The 18423-nt window shown below is 53.4% G+C and overlaps 9 protein-coding genes across 9 annotated transcripts; 4 read left to right on the forward strand and 5 right to left on the reverse strand.

The window, feature by feature from the left end:
* Window positions 1-431: 431 nt before the first annotated feature.
* LAESUDRAFT_737109 (DNA-binding domain of Mlu1-box binding protein MBP1) lies at window positions 432-1061 on the reverse strand (the record flags this gene model as incomplete). The annotated part of the gene is made up of 5 exons (XM_040910759.1): window positions 432-477; window positions 536-662; window positions 719-736; window positions 806-891; window positions 943-1061. 5 exons carry the CDS (start codon window positions 1059-1061, stop codon window positions 432-434), a joined length of 396 nt encoding a protein of 131 aa, XP_040763806.1.
* Window positions 1062-2375: 1314 nt separating this feature from the next.
* On the reverse strand, window positions 2376-4001 carry LAESUDRAFT_654444 (uncharacterized protein; the record flags this gene model as incomplete). Its single annotated transcript, XM_040904482.1, has 3 exons — window positions 2376-2731; window positions 2793-3527; window positions 3581-4001. 3 exons carry the CDS (start codon window positions 3999-4001, stop codon window positions 2376-2378), a joined length of 1512 nt encoding a protein of 503 aa, XP_040763807.1.
* An 811-nt stretch (window positions 4002-4812) lies between these two features.
* LAESUDRAFT_726270 (PTPA-domain-containing protein) lies at window positions 4813-6790 on the reverse strand. Its single transcript, XM_040908994.1, has 6 exons — window positions 6656-6790; window positions 6288-6599; window positions 6106-6231; window positions 5705-6053; window positions 5456-5649; window positions 4813-5389 (listed from the first exon to the last, which is right to left on the reverse strand). The coding sequence occupies exons 2-6, from the start codon at window positions 6492-6494 to the stop codon at window positions 4919-4921; spliced, it is 1347 nt and encodes a 448-aa protein (XP_040763808.1). The 5' UTR covers window positions 6495-6599; window positions 6656-6790; the 3' UTR covers window positions 4813-4918.
* A 132-nt stretch (window positions 6791-6922) lies between these two features.
* LAESUDRAFT_726271 (ku70-like protein) lies at window positions 6923-10473 on the forward strand. Its single transcript, XM_040908995.1, has 18 exons — window positions 6923-7076; window positions 7138-7335; window positions 7392-7509; window positions 7565-7673; window positions 7730-7838; window positions 7896-7979; window positions 8046-8230; window positions 8285-8387; window positions 8445-8582; window positions 8634-8840; window positions 8900-9028; window positions 9178-9286; window positions 9391-9483; window positions 9566-9672; window positions 9748-9843; window positions 9911-9970; window positions 10027-10047; window positions 10204-10473. Exons 1-18 carry the CDS (start codon window positions 7011-7013, stop codon window positions 10291-10293), a joined length of 2022 nt encoding a protein of 673 aa, XP_040763809.1. The 5' UTR covers window positions 6923-7010; the 3' UTR covers window positions 10294-10473.
* A 44-nt stretch (window positions 10474-10517) lies between these two features.
* LAESUDRAFT_700951 (glutaredoxin) lies at window positions 10518-11685 on the forward strand. Its single transcript, XM_040906433.1, has 3 exons — window positions 10518-10921; window positions 10980-11054; window positions 11111-11685. The coding sequence occupies exons 1-3, from the start codon at window positions 10736-10738 to the stop codon at window positions 11558-11560; spliced, it is 711 nt and encodes a 236-aa protein (XP_040763810.1). The 5' UTR covers window positions 10518-10735; the 3' UTR covers window positions 11561-11685.
* Window positions 11686-11815: 130 nt separating this feature from the next.
* LAESUDRAFT_726274 (uncharacterized protein) lies at window positions 11816-12537 on the reverse strand. Its single transcript, XM_040908996.1, has 3 exons — window positions 12475-12537; window positions 11934-12401; window positions 11816-11874 (listed from the first exon to the last, which is right to left on the reverse strand). Exons 2-3 carry the CDS (start codon window positions 12176-12178, stop codon window positions 11832-11834), a joined length of 288 nt encoding a protein of 95 aa, XP_040763811.1. The 5' UTR covers window positions 12179-12401; window positions 12475-12537; the 3' UTR covers window positions 11816-11831.
* An 881-nt stretch (window positions 12538-13418) lies between these two features.
* LAESUDRAFT_726277 (Maf/Ham1) lies at window positions 13419-14850 on the forward strand. Its single transcript, XM_040908997.1, has 7 exons — window positions 13419-13663; window positions 13727-13855; window positions 14022-14061; window positions 14114-14287; window positions 14338-14374; window positions 14440-14551; window positions 14612-14850. The coding sequence occupies exons 1-7, from the start codon at window positions 13520-13522 to the stop codon at window positions 14738-14740; spliced, it is 765 nt and encodes a 254-aa protein (XP_040763812.1). The 5' UTR covers window positions 13419-13519; the 3' UTR covers window positions 14741-14850.
* Window positions 14851-15099: 249 nt separating this feature from the next.
* On the forward strand, window positions 15100-16306 carry LAESUDRAFT_726280 (uncharacterized protein). Its single transcript, XM_040908998.1, has 4 exons — window positions 15100-15125; window positions 15211-15439; window positions 15502-15746; window positions 15808-16306. Exons 2-4 carry the CDS (start codon window positions 15220-15222, stop codon window positions 16162-16164), a joined length of 822 nt encoding a protein of 273 aa, XP_040763813.1. The 5' UTR covers window positions 15100-15125; window positions 15211-15219; the 3' UTR covers window positions 16165-16306.
* Window positions 16307-16378: 72 nt separating this feature from the next.
* Window positions 16379-16601, reverse strand: LAESUDRAFT_726281 (uncharacterized protein; the record flags this gene model as incomplete). Its single annotated transcript, XM_040908999.1, has 1 exon — window positions 16379-16601. Exon 1 carries the CDS (start codon window positions 16590-16592, stop codon window positions 16380-16382), a length of 213 nt encoding a protein of 70 aa, XP_040763814.1. The 5' UTR covers window positions 16593-16601.
* Window positions 16602-18423: the final 1822 nt, after the last annotated feature.

Genomic DNA, 18423 nt, shown 5'->3' on the forward strand with positions numbered 1-18423 from the left:
CCCGCGATGACTGTCCAGTTCGCGCGAGCTATACAACGGCGTTGCGGAGTACGAAGGATGTTGAGCCCTCTCGACGTACGGAACATGGAGCATAACTGGCGACTCGGATTGTACCGCCGGTAGGCAACCTGTTGACGCTGGCCCATGGTACAAAGGCGGCTGATTGAGTGGACGAGACGACATTTGACCACTGTGAGCGTTTGGAGTGGCAATCGGTAGGGAGGATCCAGGAACAGGGGAGATCACCGTCCAGCTATGCCTCGAATCGCCCACGTCGCCTTGATAGGTACGACGGGCTCTACGTTTCCCGGTACCCGGGCTGACAATCTGGCCATATCCTGGTTGGTCTGGGGATAAACATGTGTTGGGAAAGTTCGGGCTAACAGAGCATGGTCAGCTATTGTCTTAACAGGAAGTTGATAGCCGAGAACTCACCCGAACAGTGGCACAAGATCGTGGCGGATAGTCCACGCGACACTACGTATGTTGTAGTCGGCGACACGACGCCTTGATGGTGGGCAAGCCAGCGACTCACCGGCGTGCTAAACGAAGCGCAATTTCGTAAGGCATCCATGTGCCTTGAATCTTCAAGTAGCCCCCACGCACGCGACGCAGTCGTGACGCGAGATCCGGCTGTGAGTCTATGATCTTGACGATGTCAGCTGCAACACCAAGCGTTTAGTGCCTGAGCGAGAGTTCGCAAACCCATTGAGCATACCTTTATTGTTGCCTAAAGCTGTAATACAAACACCATACCAAATTAGTAAGCTGCTCGAACGGTTAGGTTTTGTGAGCCTCTATTGACCTTTCCAGATGCCAGTCCAGAGGACATAACCGTCATCCATGTCAAGCATGATCCATTGACCGTTCAGCGGGTACTCGTACACAGGTCTGAACACGACGTCAGTATACAGAAAACGCCCCTTGACAGCCCCAGCTCACATATAACCTCGAGGATCATTGCTTGTAATATAGCGACCTTTGGTGACATGATGATTGGGGCTTGCATACGGGCGGAACCGCGGTCCCACGTTGGGCTGTTCGGTGCTCGCAGAAGGCATTGGATCCTATGACGAGAAGTTGACTCAGTTCATACGCTGATGTGTGTATCACCCAACGACTGAACTCACCAAGAGTAAGCCAGACGACATGCTGGCGGAACGATTACGTCCCAGGGCCATTGACCTGCGACGCGGGTGAGGGAGTGGTCAAGGATTGCGGACAAATAGAAAAACAGAGTTCATCAGCTCACCTCAATAGGAGCGATTTGAGACTCAGCGCGCGGGGATCACGACGTGAACGAAACTGCGGAACAGAGGCGCAGAACACCACGATAAGGCGAGACCTGTTTCTCAATAGGGATAGCAACGCACGCAGTACCGACGGGAGATTACGACTGATGGGCTTTCATCACCGATGCGACAAGAATATATAGTCACAGCGGCTCTGGCTTCGAACCGTCGCCGAGTCGTTCCCTTCGAAAGGAAGGGCTGCTAGAAACTGTGACAGATTAGGCACCGAGCCTCGGCTGGACCGGTTAGATACAGAAATTCGGACCACGATCAGAAATGTGGTGCAGTCAGATCCACATCTGCGAGCACACCCGCCGTGGTCGGTCTTTCGCGGGACGCTGGCAGTAGTCCGGTTAATAAGCTCAAGCCGCCGAAGACGAAGGCGAGGGGTGGTTTCCCCGCAGCCGCAATTGATGGATATCCACTTCCCTCATTGACCCACGGTGGCGACTGCTACTCGACGTGATGTATGGATCGCTCAGTCGACACACACGCTGACGAGATGTCATCTGGGGCAGGGGATGCCCGGTGCTTGCTGCGGACGGGGCTGATATTCGATTAAGCGGTGGCAAGGCCCAAGCTCAACTGTCGGTGTCAAGTGAGCGGCGGCTTAGCGGAGGGTCACGTACGCATGTGTCCATGTGGCAAGAAAATAGAGTTGTATGTTGGCTAAGCACCTGGCGGGTCGGAGTGAACGACAGGCTATACACATTCTGTTGCTTCTAGTGGACGCCCGGAAGGATTGGGGCCCGGGCGGCCGCTGCCAGGGTGAACCGACCAAAAGCGGAAAGAGGGACTACACGCCTTTAGTCTTCGATCAAGTTGCAGATCCTCCGGCCTCGAGGGCGAAGACGAATACGTCACGGGGAGGATGACCCTGAGACCTTACACCTTTATCCCGCCCGTGCCTTGTCCTCGTGGCCGCCACCCTCGACTGCGGCCCCGAACGGAACCGAGATCGTGCGAACCAGCCCCGCCGGCACGCGTTCGCTCACATGAGGCTGCCAATGTCCATCAATGTCAATCGCGTATACTATATAGCACAGTAGGCAGTTTCCGAGCCACGCCATCCTGCACGACAAACTAACTTTCAAACGCCCTCAGCACATCCCGCACCTCCACCGCGCTGACTCCGCTCCCAGCGGTATAGATAACCTTGCTGACGTCGAACCCATTGAACTGGCTCGCCGCACACAGGGTGTATGCCCCCATGTTGTCAAACGCAAGCCAATCTCCGACCTGCAGGCTGCTGGGAAGCTGCGTCACCGGACAGACGCAGTCGATAGAATCGCAAGTCGGACCCCACACGCTGCTTGCACGGAGAGGCACGCTCGCGGGCACATGGAAAGAGCCGTTCAGCGATAGCACATACGGCTGCGGAGCTTGGTGATCAAATAGAATGCAATTGAAGGACCCATAGACGCCATCGTTGATGTAGTCTGAAGTTGAGCTTTAGTCAGCGAAATGGTACCAAGGTCCGACCAAATGAGACAGACGCACACATCACCCTAGGGTGCTCAGGGTCCACATCATCCTCAGGGGAATCTTCTTCCAAAGTCGGAGGTGCGCGACGAGCGATCACATTCACCGCGATACTGAATGCCTTGGAGACGTAGAACCTGCCAGGCTCCGCAATTATTCTGATGTGGGCCCTGTCCGGGAAGTGCTCATTGATCGCATTCTTCAGAATGGAAGCTGTAGTCTCGAAGGTGTCATCCTCGAAGCCACCTCCAACGTCGAGGAGGGTAAAATCATACCCGACTTCTTTGCCCATGTCGAATGCCGAACGAGCGCGCATGACGGCGTCTGCGAAAGCCAACGAATCGTAGCACCCACTTCCCACATGGAAACTCACACCAACGACATCCAATCCCAGCTCCTTCGCCTTTCCCAGCAACGAAGGCACAGTGACAAGCGGCGCGCCAAACTTCAGGCCCAGCCTGCACAGGCTCTTTGAGTCATCTGTTAGGATGCGCACGACCAGTTTGGCAGATGGATGGCAGCGTGCGATCTTGTATAGTTCGTCGGTGTTGTCGAATGTCATCATGTCAACGCCAGCCTTGGCTGCGTTACGGATGAAGGACACGGCTTTGCATGGGTTCGCGAAGACGATCCTGGAGGGGTCGACGCCGACGTTCGTAACTTGCGATATTTCTCCCATGGAAGCGCAGTCGAACCCTGCGCCGAGGCCCGCGAGAAGGCGTAGGACAAAGGGGTCGGGGTTGCATTTGATAGCTAGCCAACAACCAACTCAGACATGACGTTGACAGGTCAGGGCTCAGACTTACCATAGAAAGGTTGGATTTCCGGCAGGTTGGCCATCCATCGCTTGTGTTGCTGCAGCACTCGGCTGAGATCTGCCACGAAGAACGCCTTCTCTGCGTCGCTCTCGCCGGCGATGGCAAGATGAAGGGCGTTTATAACGCCATTCCTTAGATGGATATTCGGGTGCCCACGAAGCAGAGGGGGGAGTCCAGGAATGGTCACATCGGCATCATCCTGAGCTTCGCCATCCTGAGTGTTCGCAAGGGGGGTATCGTGCCCGTGGGCGATATGGGGGGCGGTTATCAAACCATTGATCAATGCATTCGCCAATATCCTCTCCTGGTGGGAACGCGGAAACGAGGCTGGAAGAGACGAGGAGCACGCATTCACATCGTACTCAAAAGCAACAGGGCTTAGAGCGGCGAGAACCTCAAGTTGAGACATTGATTCCGGTACAGGAATAGGTTCTGGAGAACCAGTGAGACGAAGAAGCGAACCTATATCGGCTGTTTTGAATGAATAAGAGAGCAGGGCTATGGTCCAAAGTTGCTTCAGATGAGCGAAGGCGGAAAGGTTGAATGCGCAAAGTGGTCAACGGATTTGAACCCGAAATTACCGAGCCTACCGCCGTAGCGGACTAGGGACGGTAAATGGGTTGCGTCAGTGGCGGTGGGGTGTCCTCGCTTTTGAGCGAGGATGAAACTGTTTCGAGAAGCTGTTGAAGTTGGCCGGGTAGAGAAGCGGAATATAGTGAGCGAGGCAGTGAAACCTTTTCGACGTGCGTACTTCAGAATCGTGTAAGCCTGTCAGGGAGGTTCTCCTAAACAAAAACCGGTGAGCATCCGATAACCAGAATAAATGTCGAAGCCGGACGGACCGCGGACAGATGACCACCTTGGAACCAACAGTCAGAAAAGCAGGACAGCACAACTGAAGCTCTGTTACGTACTCAAGGGTCAAGAGACGAAGATCGTCGTTTCGCGCCTGGTCAGGAATGGTGGCAGGAACGGGTCTCTGTGTCGCAGCTACAGAAAGCAGGACGACGACAGAGGACAAAAGGTTGCGGGAGTCTTGCTGAGCGTTGCGGGCGACGGGAGGGGGCCGTGCACGAGTCGCGTCCACAGTTTTTCTGTCATCGATTACACTGTCTCGGCGTTCCCCGACACTGCCATGTGCGCTGCAGTGAGCCAATTGTGGCACAGCAAAATTAGCTCCAGCACTCGCATGGCGGTGCACATATCGGACCGCCGTGAAGGCTCGAAAGCGCAAATCACATACTGGTCGCTACATAGTACACGAGATTTGTGCTAACGGTTACTATACAGTGCGAAGCATGCATCTATCGCAAGCTCCGTATATCATCATGCTTTTCCACCGACTTCGTTACCGTTATCATGATGATCTCTTCGACTGAGAGCGGCACTATCGCTAGTAACAGTAGTGGTGCTGGCCGTAGTGGGAGGACCCATATGACTTGGACCTGAACGCGGCCGCAAACTCGTGCTAGCGGTCGGTCCTAAGGGCATACGGGACGGCACTATGGACCCACAGGCATCTGGCCTATTGTGGTGTGGATAGGGATCTGAATACCTGGTTGCGACCGAAGTGGAGTGACTCGGAAACGGTGTGATACTTGCCATGTTAGCTGCTGGATCTACTATAGATGAATGCCGAGCAGTTGGTGTACGCCCTCCAAGGGAAGCGTGGGATGATGAAGAGGAAGTCGCTTGTTCTTGCGAGTGTGGGACGTGAGAAGCGACAACCGTGTCCCAATCGAGCAGACCCCCTAGAGGTAAGTGCTGTACCACGACGCGCTTGCCCAGCACTTCTGCCTACAGGGACGGATAAAGGATAATCATAAGTGAAGGTGGTCTTGGATAACGGAACCCTGCGCGTACCTCGTACATCTTGAATAACCCTGAATTTACCTTGGCCCAGGAAGCAACTCCGACAGCGATAGAATGAAGCTGAGATGAATGTTCATGGAAGGGACCATGCTTCACCTCATGGATACGCATGATCTGCATGAAGTATAAGTTGGTCGCCGGCAGAGGTGAGCGCAGTACGGCTGAGACAGGAATTTCAGTCTGATCTATAAAGTAAACGTAATTAGACGAAAGTCAACGAATCTGTTAGAGCAAACTCACCTCGCAACTGCCCACTGCCGAATATGTAGCCAAGGAAGTGCGAATCGTCTAAGCCCCAGACACCATGACTTCCGGCTGGTTCCAGATTATAGACGTCTTGCAAACGCCAACAGAGACGCAGATAGCGGACGAACACACAGAGCACGAGTTCCCGCTCGTAAATCGGTTCAGGCAAGAAGAAGCGAATTAGCGTAAGGCACAATAGAAGCAGCGCGAAGGACGCTTCGTGACCCGATCCGTAATCCATGCGGATAAACGAACCGAAGGACGTAAGGAAGTACGGTACCACATATGGTATGGCTGGGTGTAGCTGTGCGGGGAGTAACGAGGTCAGAAGAGTATCGGCTTCCTATGTGACCATCAGACGGGGCGTCTCACAAAAAGGTGGAAGAGATGCGTACGGTTTCCAAGCGTCTGCCCCAAGAACGAAACGCAAGGTTACCAAATCGCTGCGGAGTGGGTAGAGGAGGGATCTCATCGATCCAACGGTCTAGCATATCCAGTGTAGAGATCATCAATGCTGTCGCCTGCGCAAGGGTCCTCAAATATTGAGTTTGATAAGATAGACAAGACGGCGACTCACTTCAGACATTGGCTCAATCCAGGGCAAGGTGTAACCCACAACAGATTCGTTAAGGCGCCGGAGGAACAAGCCATAGTCCCGGTATCCGCGAGTTGATTTCCAGCGTTCCACATCATAGTCTGTATGTATTCTTTTTGATGGCAGGTCGCTTACGAGAAGCTCTTGAATGGAGACTTCGCGAAGAGCAGGTAGGGCTGCCATAGACATTATACCACGTCGTGATGCCCGGGTAAATCAAAGTTTCGGTACAGCACCCGTGCAATCTTCTGTGCGGATAAATTTGCTTCACGTCTCGAAGGAAAAGCCAGGTTCCTGCATCGTCGTGACAACCTCAGCATCGTCTCTCAGTGACACGGAACTCATCGCACTGAGTGATTATTCCTTACGCACGGAGTGGATAGCACGTCGTAAATTTCTGCGACCAGTGTGTCGAAGCCTTTTGAGCAGGAGCAACGGATTTTCTGCCTGATAATCAGGCCTGCAGCACAGCCGCGAAGGCTCGTACTGAACTTATGGCAAGTTGTGGCAACACGTTCACATCTCAACACCTGACCGGAAATGAGTGTGCACGTGATCGGGTGTACCAACGCGACGCGCGGGCAAACAGATCCTCGGCGCTCGTGAGCTGGACATTTGTGGCGCTGGCGAACAGTGAACTCCGAGCTTGCAATCTTCAGCATCCCACTCATTGAGCAAGATTCCGCGCTAAGACGCTCTCCTGATATGGGTGCTTACGACGAGTGGAACAGGGTTGATGAAGATGAGGAGGATGAGTTGGAAGATTATTCGGTCAGTAGTATGCGATCAAAAGTCGTTGTTGACAGAAAGTTTATGAATGAAGTTCCCTTAGTACCTTGAAGCAAAAAGAGATGTCATTTTGTTCTGCATTGACTGCTCATCCTCCATGCTGGAACTGTACGACGACCCCAAGTACGAGAATGTGCAGACGTGCCACCTGCTCACCGCGTTAGAAGCTGCTATGCAGATCCAGAAGAAGAAGGTTGTGGTAGGACCGGACGATGCTGTTGGGATAATGCTTTTCAATACGGTAAGCTGTGTTATATATTAAGTACAGCTCGCAATATGACCCGCTGTGCTGAATAGACCAGGAGGAATGAAACCAGCGGCGAGGGTTCAGAAATTAAGCAGGGAACTTATGTGTACCAGCCAATCAGTACTATCAATGCTCCTGGGGTACAGGAACTCATTCGACTTTTGGACGGTTCGTTTAGAAGCATAGAAGTGTTGCCAATTTACAATGTTAACTCCTCCCTCAGCTGCTCGAGAAGATCCGAGCTATTTGCGTGAGACATTCCAGCCGATGACGGGCTCTCGTGTAGCTATGGGGGATGTCTTTACTAGCTGCAATTGGGTGTTTCGGGACAGGTGAGGCCCGTATGTTATTGACTGGCAGAATTCGCTTGATGTAGACTGCGTTGCAGAGCGCCTAGATCAGCGACGAAACGCGTCTTCCTCATCACGGACGAAGACAACCCACATTCAGGACCTGCAAGAGACAGACTTGTCATAGCTGCAAGAACTACACTCATCGTCCGTGCATCTTCAAATGCAGGTCTCTGTTGAGCTTGGTGTTGACTTCCAGGTTAGGATTTGGTACAGGCAGGAATCACGGTGGAGCCATTTTTTATCGCTACTGAGGAGAAGGGTTTTGACAAATCCAAGTTCTATTCCGTACGTTCCAATTGGATATGTTCCTTCACAGTCTCTCTGACTTTGCTATCATCACGCGTTGGAAAGTCTGTGCTCCTTCCTAGCAACATCGTAGACGACGATGAAAATAATGCCGCGGTCCTTCCCGAGTCGATATCAATTACTCGAATTGAAGACCTTCTGGCACAAATGCGTTTCCATGAGGTACCAAAACGTGCACAGTTTACCGTGCCGTTCGAATTGGCACAAGAATTCGTCATTGGTGTCAAAGGGTATGTCCCAGCAGGCTGTTTCCGCCGACCATACTGAATCATGATTCCCCACAGGTATAGCCTCGTGACTGAGCAGAAGAAGGGCTCGTACAGATACTTCATTGACCTCGAAGATAGGATGGAAGTCGTCGCATCCAGAACTGTTTACGTCGATGAGGCATGATCGTCCTCACCGCTTGTATGTTTTCCAGGACTCTTCTAACTTACCATGCAGGGCGAACAAGCGGAGGTGGACAAAACAAAGGTCCTGTATGGCATGGAACTGGGAGCGGTCGCTGCCATAGAAGAGGCGCAAGAAGAGTCGGACCGAGAAGGCATGTTGGGCACCCGTGTCATAGCTGCAAATAGCCGGGTATGTCTTGACCTTTGAGGGCTCTGCTGACTTCGTGCTTACAGCTTCCAGGTCTTCTACACCGCGGATGAATTGCGATCCTTCCGGACAATGGGATTAGACCCTAGTAAGATTGCCCACCCGCCGACAGTGTCAGCTGTTAGACTCTGTTGCTTGATGCCAATTGCAGCGATCAGATTACTTGGCTTTAAAGATCAGTCGGAGCTCGCCTTCGAAGACAATGTCAAACATTCCCTTTTCATTTATCCGGACGAAATGGTCTGTGAAACAGACCCTTTTGTTCTCGCGCCATCTGCTCATCACGCACCGTCTGGTAGAACTATTCGGGCAGTAAGCGCACATTCAGCGCGCTCTTGAAGACCATGCTCCGTAAGAAAAAGATCGCTTTGGTGCTTGCCGTCACCCGGCGCAACGCCATCCCCACATTCTACGCGATGCTTCCTCAGGTACGTCCATTTGTCCATGCCCGCGTTTCTCACACTACGGGCATGCGGACGAGCCCGAATGCTGCGCTACCAGACATCCCTTTGACTGCTTCCGCGATCGTGGGAGCGCCCGGAAAAATCTTCGTGCTGACGGTTGCGAATTGCCGCAGGCAGAGAAGGTCGAGGAAGGGGGATGGCACGAGCCGCCGGGTTTCCATCTCATACCGCTCCCATTTGCGGATGACATCCGGCCCGCTCCCATCACAGAGGGCGCTCGCGGTACGTATCTCAGAACTCTGTCCGCTAGTGATGCTAAGCATTCTCGTCCTCTCCTCCCTCGGCACGTTTTCATTGATTCGACGCTGATCAATTGGCCGCTAAAGCATCTGATGAACTGAAGGACGCGGCACGCAAGTGGATAGACAAGCTGGGTGTCAAAAATGGCACATATCCGCCTGACGCCTATCCGAATCCTGGTAAGATCTGGCCCCTGTCACGCATCTTTATGCGCTCGCTTATGGCATCTATGATCCGTGGTTTCGTGCTACTCCCGCGCAGCATTGGCGTATCACAATGCGCAGCTGGAAGCAAGCGCGTTCCGCGAAGAATTTGATCCCGCGGCGTTCGAGGATCTGACGGTGCCGAAGTACGACATGTTGCACAAGGTACCGTCCATGAACGTTTTCGCGGCTCTCATTTCCTCGGATAACGTTATGATGGACCCTTTCGTCCGATGACAGCGTGCCGGAACACTGATGAGTGCTTGGAAACATGCCTTGCCCAGTGACGGCATCGCAGCTCCCGTTCCCTCGCCGACCGGATCGAAACGCAAAGCAGTGCGTCATCTTAGAGTTATGCCCTTTCGGCGACACCAAATTAAGGACACCTGCCACTAATTTACAGGACATCAGCGTAGACGAGGCGGAAGTCCGTAGCAAGCACGAAGTGGGTACATTAGACAAGGTATGCTGACCATGCTCTGATAAGAGTGTCGACCACGCTAATTGTAGGAAATATAGCTCCGAGTGGATCAGCTCAGGGTGGGTCCGTCTTAAAATGATGACGAGTGCGAAGTTCCAGGTTTGCGGTAGATGCTGCAGGCATCTCGTCATCTGGGAACAGCCCTGATGCTTTTCTGACTGCAAATTGCTAACGTGCGCTTGAATCTTATCATGGCTAACGAACGGGGTCGTTAGGAATTCTTGAAAAGCAAGAGTCAACCGATGTCAGGGAGGAAGGCAGAACTTGTCGAACGTGTTTCAGATTGGCTGAATGAGAATGCATGACGGCGCTCTCGCTGGCGACCACTCTAGCTGCGTTCGCGCTATTTATACAGTCCCGCCTCGTTCCTGTGTTGTCTAGCATTATGCAGCTCATAGTTGGACGATGTGTTCGTGCCACCTGTCCCCATCATTGACAATTCTATTGCATCTGTGAGCAATCTGCTTGCGCCATGTACCTTCGGACATCGGTGTGAGCCATTGAGACGAAACGCCGATGATTACTACTGCCTCGGCGACGAGAGTGAGCGTACGGACAAGAGTATGTGGCCAACCAGAAAGTGCCTATCGTCAAGCCTTCGGATCTAGCCGAATTGCGCCATCTTCATCTTATCAGACCGAGGCGGTTTGTCAGGAGCCCGCCGTATACTACCTGCTCGTCGCGCTCGCTTTCGTTTGTTCTCGCACCACCCAGCACTATTGGATTGCGCACTTAAGCCTAGCAGACATGACGGCTCTTCCAGAGAACTACAAGGAAATTACCTCTGCCGAGCATTTTCAGGGCTTGCTCTCTGCGGATCTGCAGCGGGTCTCTTTGATCAATTTCTGGGCTCCATGGGCAGAGCCATGCAAGCAGATGAACGAGGTTGTGCTGGAACTTGCACGGAAGTACCCTCAGCTGCTTGTCCTTCAAGTGAGTTGCAGTGGCTTCATCAAAATGGGGCTGATCAGGTTGATCGAATGGGCCACAGGTAGAGGCCGAGTCACAGTCTGATATCGCTGAATCATTTGAGATCGAGGCCGTGCCTGCGTTCATCGTCCTCAGGGTGGGTCATGCTTTGTCCTTGCGTGAAGCAACTGCTCACAAACGCGGTTTTAACAGGGGCATACACTGCTCGCTCGCATATCTGGTGCCGACGCCACTGCTCTCACAGAGGCAGTCGCCACCCACACGCGTCCTGCGTCGTCTGTGAAGGCTCTTTCCCAGACAGACCGTGCGCCTGCTGACCCCGAGAAGGAGGAGACACCGGAGGAGCTCAACGCTCGTCTGGGGCGTCTCATGGCGACGGACAAGGTCGTTCTCTTCATGAAGGGCGAGCCTGATGCACCTCGCTGCGGATTTTCCCGGCGTATGGTCGCATTGCTGCGCGATCAGGGGGCACAGTTCTCCCACTTTGACATCCTGTCGGACGACAAAGTGCGGTCGGGCTTGAAGGTACTAAACAACTGGCCGACTTTCCCGCAGTTGATCGTCAACGGCGAGTTCGTCGGTGGTCTTGATATAGTGCAGGAAATGGTGGAGAATGGAGAGCTGAAGGATATGCTGGCATGAGCGATGTTTTCAAATAGTGTAGTCTCATTTTTTTCCTTCTCAGGATGTAACTGTCATGTTGTTGGCATTGTTTCTATATCACAGATGTATGCATACTCGATGAAGCCTGGACAATCGTGCTGCTTCCGGTTTGTGTGCTCCGCTTGGTCGAATCAACACTGCGGTGCGCGAAACGCCACAAGACACTCATCCAGCACTCTAGAACGTACAAGTCGCGGAAGAAGTGATATTACATATCGCCCCAAATCCATATGGCTGCAGCCCTAAGATACTAGATGAATGGGCAATAGCAGTACTGCAGGCCAGCGTAGTCTCTGTACCAAGCGACCTTCAGTGTCTGTGTTCCTCTTGGGTGACGAACTAAACCCCTTACTCGATTGCTTCGGCGGACTGTACCGTCTCCGCTTTTCCCGCATCGGGTTCTATTCTCCATCTCCCTCTCACCACTAACCGTTCCTCGCGGTGGTTATGGCGGGAGAACTGTTCGGCCGCTCTCCGCGTCCATCGACGGACGCGCATGATCCATACAGACGTGATGGGCCGGACACGAGGGAGATAATATGAGGCTCCGTCCTCCAATCTATCGTCGAGTAGGACGTAACGGTCCGATCGGAACATCAGTGTGGATTGGCGACCGTCCAGGGAAAATATAGCAACAATTGAAGGATTATCGGCCGGCACAGTGTATCGATGGGGGTGCAAAGCGTGCTGGTGGATGCCGTACGAAGCTTGAAGCTTGATGGCCCATTAGTGATCAGGGGTTGATCGAGTCCGAGGCCAGGGACCGCCGCACGTGTGCGAGACAAGCAAGCTGGGCCCGAGATGCAGAGATGCAGAGATGCTAGAGACAATAAGGATGTCAAGCCGTGAGAGGCGGTAGCCCAAGAGGAGAAAGGGCCGATCAAAGGACAAACCGCTCAAGATTAGGAGATTCCGCGAGAGCCGCCGATTCCCTTAGACGTACCAAAAAGGTATCTTCAAGGAGAGATGCGAACGCCTTGCTACCGCTAATGAGCCAAAGAGATGGGACTTTATGCCAGATGCTCCTCGGGGTGCCTTCCTGGAGCTATTAAGATCGCTCCTCGCGAAATCTACCGCTGAATTCGATACGCACGATCCACGGATGGAACACGAAGCGAACATGAGGACCGCCACTAGCACCGACCTAACGACCGTGACAAATTAATGTGTTAATGTTAGCAAGCGGGACGCCGACTTACAGAAAGGAAGTCTCCAAGGCTTCGAGGGAATCACTTCGCCCGTCATGCCCATTACAGCTGGCACGATGGCGAAAGGGGAAATGCAGACGTGAATTTCAAAAATGTTGCGGAAAGTTCAAGCTATCGTCTCGTGCACTCCACTATGATGCGCTAGCAGCATTGGCGAAGGAGCGACGGAGACGAAAGAGCAGTTTGGAATGCTATAGCTAAGCACTCTGGCCCCAAGGATCAATGATGCTACGGCTGGCCCTTCTGCGCTTCCATTCGTCACTCTACCGTCTTCCGTGCTAGAAAGTACGATTTTCATTGCGACGCTTGGCCAGCTCTTGACCAGATGTGGTATGACTTACATAGACTCGTGTATCTGTTGGCGGACGATGTCAAAGTCGGGTGACAGTGGGCGGAACAACAGACACCTCTCGAGACATTCGTCAACATCACAATGAGAAGACTAGCATGCTAGAGACATTCTAGAAGACTGCTGAAGTTGTAAAATTATAGGCGAGCTGGACAGTACAGGTGGCCTGTAAGTTTTTCGCAAGGGGCCTCGCGCAGCCTGTGCAGCCACCAGCGCGTCTCGGTCACGTGACCACATTTACGGACCTTCCGATGCGGGTGTTTTGTTTTGCCGTACTTACGGTTGCCTTTGCCATAAGTTGTGCGGTCTCTGTACTCCCGGATCCTCGCTCTTTAACAAGGTCTTGAGAAGAAGATAAATCTTATGCTCAGCTTCTTTGGCATGGGGTCAAATAACATAACGCTCCCGGAACATAACTGCTTGCTGCCACACGCTCTACGCATCCCTTCGTTGGAGAAACTTGTCGGGAAACGTGTTATTCTTGCGTCGAACAGTCCTAGACGGAAAGGAATATTGCAAACATTTGTGGGTTTGGACTCTTGGCTTTCGAGTTCTCAAGCCTGATTCGATGCTTGCGCTACGTTGCAGGGTCTCGCTCCTGAGATCGTGCCATCCACCTTTGATGAAACACTACCTGTCAGCTCGTTCGAGGACATACACGAATATCCTGTGGCTACGGCTACTCATAAGGCGGTGGAGGTGTATGAGAAACTAGTAGTAAGTCTGATTATCCGCGATACGTCTCGCCCTCTCGTCATCGCATCACACGACACTTGTGAACGTTGTAACGAGAGACTACTATTTTTTTTGCTTGACCATGATAATTGAAGTGCTTGGAACAGTATACTCACTCATGCCCTCATGCTGTCTCGCACATTTGCAGCAAGAGCATCCGGATGATGCGCCTGATCTCGTTATAGGAGGTCGGTATTAGACGCAATCATCCCATGAACATCGCTTAGTCATGTAACGTAGCGGATACTGTTGTCCTCACTCATCCTATGCCTGGCTTATCCAGTGTGCTGGCAGAAGATACACCGTTCGGACCGCAGGACTTGCTCGAGAAGCCCGTCTCGAAGGAAGACAACTTACGCATGCTACTCGATCTCAATGGGGGCGTCTGTGAGGTAGTGACGGGTATTTCTCTAGGTGCGTCCTGTTCTTCAGGGACAATGAATAATCCCACTGATTCTGAGTAGTCTATCCCGTCTTGGAGGCTCCTGGATATAATATCAAGTGCGTGGTGTACACATGATGAGTTTTGAAGGATGCCCATGGGTCCTTTCTCACTTATACAACAGGTCGATAGAGGAGCGTACGCTCGTCCACTTCGCCGAGAATTCTCGAGAACTTCTACAATCGTATGCTGAAAGCGGCGAGGGGCTTGATCGTGCAGGCGGGTTTGCGATCCAAGTTCGTACAACCTCTTTTCTTCCACCTGATGTCAATGTCATGTTCATCGTTTGTTTCCAGGGTTTGGGTGGCATGCTCGTTCGCAAAGTTGACGGGGACTATCATAATGTCGTTGGGTTCCCGGCCGCATCATTTTTCAAGTTTTTGGATCTGCTGCTTGAGGAGGAGCCAGATTTTCTCGCAGTCTAGTAATACTAATTTGTCGGACATGTACAGTAGCTTTCCAGATTTTCTCTCTCGTTTTTGGACGGAAAAGCCATATAAGGCGCTAAAGTATAAGATTGAATGTATCAAGTGTCATTTGAGTATACATACTTGAAATGCACGAAGCCTTTCGGGTGAGAAGTCTGTGACTGTAGCGTACTAAGTCTGCACTCATGACATCCAGCCAAATTCATCAGAACGCAGCGGACGGCTCCTAACAGTCGGGGTATTTCTGTCAGCATTGAATGCTCTGGTGGAATACAAATGTTTTTAAAATGTTTGAATAGATGACGCTATCAGCGCTTTGATGTGATAGGACTGCTGCTGACTCCTTAAAGTAGATGCTACCACTTGGCCGTATTGCGCTCAGGTACTCACCCCATCTTGCCCTGCGGACAGCATGCTCATACGCCTGCCGGCGACACTTCACCCCTATATATCCTATTTCTGTTAAGTCTCCAGCGATGTCGAACAAAATACCATCGATCCCTACCGTCCCATATGTTCGCGAACGAGCTGGTGGGCTGCTGTCTCAGACGAAATACGACTCCATCCTCTGGGCTGGAGTCTTTGGCTCTGTCTCCAGAGAGAAATCACGCCCCGACTCTGACATCGATATAATTCTCGTCTTCAAAGACGTCCCACCTTCAAAGAATGATCTTTATGTAGCGTATCTTGATGAAGGTGAATCTTGTAGGACTTCCCATGCCAGGTAATACGTTTATCTTTGTGGCTGCCTCAATCAGACCTCCGAGACGTCTTGGGAAGAAAGGTCGACCTCGTCTGGCTCGAAAAGCGACAGATATGGGGTTATATCACCCTTGAAGCTCTCCTTTCCGCTCGAACAATCCACGGTTCTCTCTCAGATATCCAAGACCTCGTAGCGGAAGCCGAACGCATCTTATATGATGGAATCGAGACTGCGCAGACGGTCCCGAAGCTCTGCTCTCAAGTGCGCGAGAGGCTGGTTCCCGCTAGATCTGATGTAGAGGTGCTGTTTCTTTTTGAATATGGCAAAACAGTCAATCATCCTGGATTGAATAATGATCTAGGTTTTCCTCCAAAATCCTGTCATGAAGCGAGACTGTCTGCGACTACTGCGCGCGATAGCCTCGCTACTCGACTTCGAACCACGTGGCCACCCTCTTGAGACTGCATTTGCAGTCTTCGGTGGCGATGTTGCGCGCAAATCGCTCATTCCCCATGTCCTCGGCGCTGACTTGACCGATGATAAGTATTGGAGAAATCTATGGCATATCGTTCATGAGGTCATTCCCCAGATACAGCGGGGAATAGGAAAGTGGGGTTTGATCAAGGTCCGGGCGACAGAGGCACTGATGCGGGTGGTGCGCGCGTTGGATGCTGGAGAGCTACCTGATCCTGCCTTAGTAGAGTTTCTCGAGACTTGAGAAATTGAGTAACGACTGCTCAATTTGACTTGCTGTATCGAGTTTACATGGTTCGCTACAACGGATGGTGATGAACTCGCTATATTTTCTCTGCAGAACTGCGGCTGCATCCAATATTCCAAAATGGACAGTTGAATCAGGAAGAACGGGCGCGTGGAAGAACATATTTCGCTTGAGAGCAATCAACTATGTAGGTATACGTAATTCCATTTCGGTCATTTGTCAAGCTCTGCAATCGCCGCCTCCAGCTCCATCTTAATCTTCGGAAGGTCTTCATACACGCTCTTTGCCACTTCCCCCCATTTAATCGGCGCCGCCGTCACGTACTCATGCGCGAGCCAATTCCTCCTGCTCACACCTTCCTTCAGCACCTGCCATGGATCTTGAACCGCAACCACCATCTGCGTCGGCAAGCGCCCGGGGGTCATCCCCTGCGCCCTCTGCATCTCTTGATGATTTTTCTGACCTGACCCCCTCTCTTACACTGGCGATACGCCAGGCTCTCCGACCTTGGTCGGCTCAGGGTCCCGCTGATTTACTCGCGGACCTCGACTCTGTCATCGACGCAGTTTTTGCGGTACAGAAGGCCACCCGACGAGTGTTGGTGCTGGCGGCTGGGCGCTGCAAGCACACGCACCTTCCTCCTCTAATGTCCGAACGCCTCAAATCAGCCCTCAAACTTTTCAACCCGGCACCGGCCTCCCAAGCGGTGGTCGAGCCCCCGCCTCAGCCCGCCCCTCCGACCACCGGACCCACCCTCACGGCGGCTCTCCAGGACCTTCGCGCCGCCTTCGACGCCAGGCTTGATGCCTTGGAGACTCGAATGGTGACTGCGACCCCCCCGTCGCAGGCGATGGCCCCCCCTCCTCCCCAACATCAGGTACGTGGCACTCCGAAGAAGCGCTCGTACGCGGCTGCAGCCGCTAAACCTCGTCCGGCTCCTCCCGTGACGACTCCGAACCCGCCCGCTACCCCGAAGGCTCCTAAGCCCAAGCAGGTTGCAGAGCCCTTGCGGTACGTGGTTCGATTTACTGGCTCCACGCCAGTCCACTTGCTTCAGACTCCCCCTGCCCAACTGGTCAGTGATGTGAACGCAGCACTGGCTGCGATTCCAACTGCTGGAGGAATGGCTGCGCTTGCGGTCTATCCGAGCTCCTCTGGCAACATCGTCCTGGCCTTCCCTCCTGCCACCTCCTACCGCCACATTGACGAACATCTCCCGACCCTCCGTGCTGCCCTCAAGATCGACCCGGATCACCATGTCTCCAGGGACGTCAAGTGGTCTCGGATTCTCATCGGCAATGTCAGCACCCGGGCAGCCCCTGGCGGCGCTGTCCACTCGACGTCGACCCTGTCGACCGAGCTCGTCAAGAATCCTGCACTTGCGCGCCTTCGCCTCACCCAACCTCCGCGATGGGCACGTCGACCTGAGCAAATCGACGGTGCTCGCTCGTCCGTCGTCCTCGGATTCGAAGACCCGGATGGCTCCATCCTCACCGCCCTCCTTCAGACCCCCCTATTCGCTTTCGGTACTCCCGTCACCACGTCGCGCTGGCGTGATAAGCCGCGCCTCCGACAGTGTACGAGGTGCTGGGGTTATGGCCACCTCGTTGCAGGATGCACGAAGCTGCCCCGGTGCCGTGTCTGTGCTGGCCGCCATCTTGAATCGGTGCACCGCGCTCGGTGCGCCATGTGCGCGAAGGAGAATCGCGCCGCCTCCGACCCTTGCGCTCATGCACGCTGCGTGAACTGCCGTGGTCTCCACCACGCCGACTCTGACCAGTGCCCCAAACGCACCTCTTTCCGGAGCGCTGGCCCCGCTCCGACCTCTTCTCTCGAGCGCCCCGTGCTGCCCGCTGCTGGCGACTCCGATGTTGCCATGTAGGGGCGAGTACGACTCCAATTCCACCACCACCCTCCCTTCCTCACATCTAGAGCCCCCCCGCCGCCCCCCCCCCGCAACAAAAAGCAAGCCCCCAACCAAAAACGGGACAAAAAGCCCGCCGAACAAAAACTAAAACCAAGGGAACAAGTTTTAACCAACCCGCCGCCGGGGAAGGGTCCCCCCCGCGCAACCAATCAATCCGGCCAATCCCCCCAGTCCTTCCCCCCCCCCCGAAAACCCCTTGGCCGCCAAACCAACCCCCCCCTCCGCCCCCCGGCCGGCAAATCAACAAACCCGGGCCAACCCGCCTCCCCCCAAAGGTCAAACGGGCAACAAGCCCCCCAACCCAACTTGCCCCCGCAGGGAAACAAGAA

This window comes from Laetiporus sulphureus (genome assembly GCF_001632365.1).
Source record: "Laetiporus sulphureus 93-53 unplaced genomic scaffold LAESUscaffold_22, whole genome shotgun sequence".
NCBI lineage: Eukaryota > Fungi > Basidiomycota > Agaricomycetes > Polyporales > Laetiporaceae > Laetiporus > Laetiporus sulphureus.

Coding starts and splice junctions, on each gene's coding strand:
- LAESUDRAFT_726277 (XM_040908997.1), top strand. CDS start 13,520: ATGGGGTCAAATAACATAACGCTCCCGGAACATAACTGCTTGCTGCCA. Junction 13,856..14,021: donor AGGTGTATGAGAAACTAGTA/GTAAGTCTGATT, acceptor GCACATTTGCAG/CAAGAGCATCCGGATGATGC. Junction 14,288..14,337: donor AGTGACGGGTATTTCTCTAG/GTGCGTCCTGTT, acceptor GATTCTGAGTAG/TCTATCCCGTCTTGGAGGCT.
- LAESUDRAFT_726280 (XM_040908998.1), top strand. CDS start 15,220: ATGTCGAACAAAATACCATCGATCCCTACCGTCCCATATGTTCGCGAA. Junction 15,440..15,501: donor TGTAGCGTATCTTGATGAAG/GTGAATCTTGTA, acceptor TGCCTCAATCAG/ACCTCCGAGACGTCTTGGGA. Junction 15,747..15,807: donor CCGCTAGATCTGATGTAGAG/GTGCTGTTTCTT, acceptor ATAATGATCTAG/GTTTTCCTCCAAAATCCTGT.
- LAESUDRAFT_726274 (XM_040908996.1), bottom strand. CDS start 12,178: ATGTTCCGATCGGACCGTTACGTCCTACTCGACGATAGATTGGAGGAC. Junction 11,875..11,933: donor CAGTCCGCCGAAGCAATCGA/GTAAGGGGTTTA, acceptor CGCTTGGTACAG/AGACTACGCTGGCCTGCAGT.
- LAESUDRAFT_700951 (XM_040906433.1), top strand. CDS start 10,736: ATGACGGCTCTTCCAGAGAACTACAAGGAAATTACCTCTGCCGAGCAT. Junction 10,922..10,979: donor CTCAGCTGCTTGTCCTTCAA/GTGAGTTGCAGT, acceptor AATGGGCCACAG/GTAGAGGCCGAGTCACAGTC. Junction 11,055..11,110: donor CTGCGTTCATCGTCCTCAGG/GTGGGTCATGCT, acceptor CGGTTTTAACAG/GGGCATACACTGCTCGCTCG.
- LAESUDRAFT_726271 (XM_040908995.1), top strand. CDS start 7,011: ATGGGTGCTTACGACGAGTGGAACAGGGTTGATGAAGATGAGGAGGAT. Junction 7,980..8,045: donor ACAAATCCAAGTTCTATTCC/GTACGTTCCAAT, acceptor CGCGTTGGAAAG/TCTGTGCTCCTTCCTAGCAA. Junction 8,583..8,633: donor TCATAGCTGCAAATAGCCGG/GTATGTCTTGAC, acceptor TACAGCTTCCAG/GTCTTCTACACCGCGGATGA.
- LAESUDRAFT_726270 (XM_040908994.1), bottom strand. CDS start 6,494: ATGTCTATGGCAGCCCTACCTGCTCTTCGCGAAGTCTCCATTCAAGAG. Junction 6,054..6,105: donor GGGGCAGACGCTTGGAAACC/GTACGCATCTCT, acceptor ATGGTCACATAG/GAAGCCGATACTCTTCTGAC. Junction 5,650..5,704: donor CGGCAGTGGGCAGTTGCGAG/GTGAGTTTGCTC, acceptor TTTACTTTATAG/ATCAGACTGAAATTCCTGTC.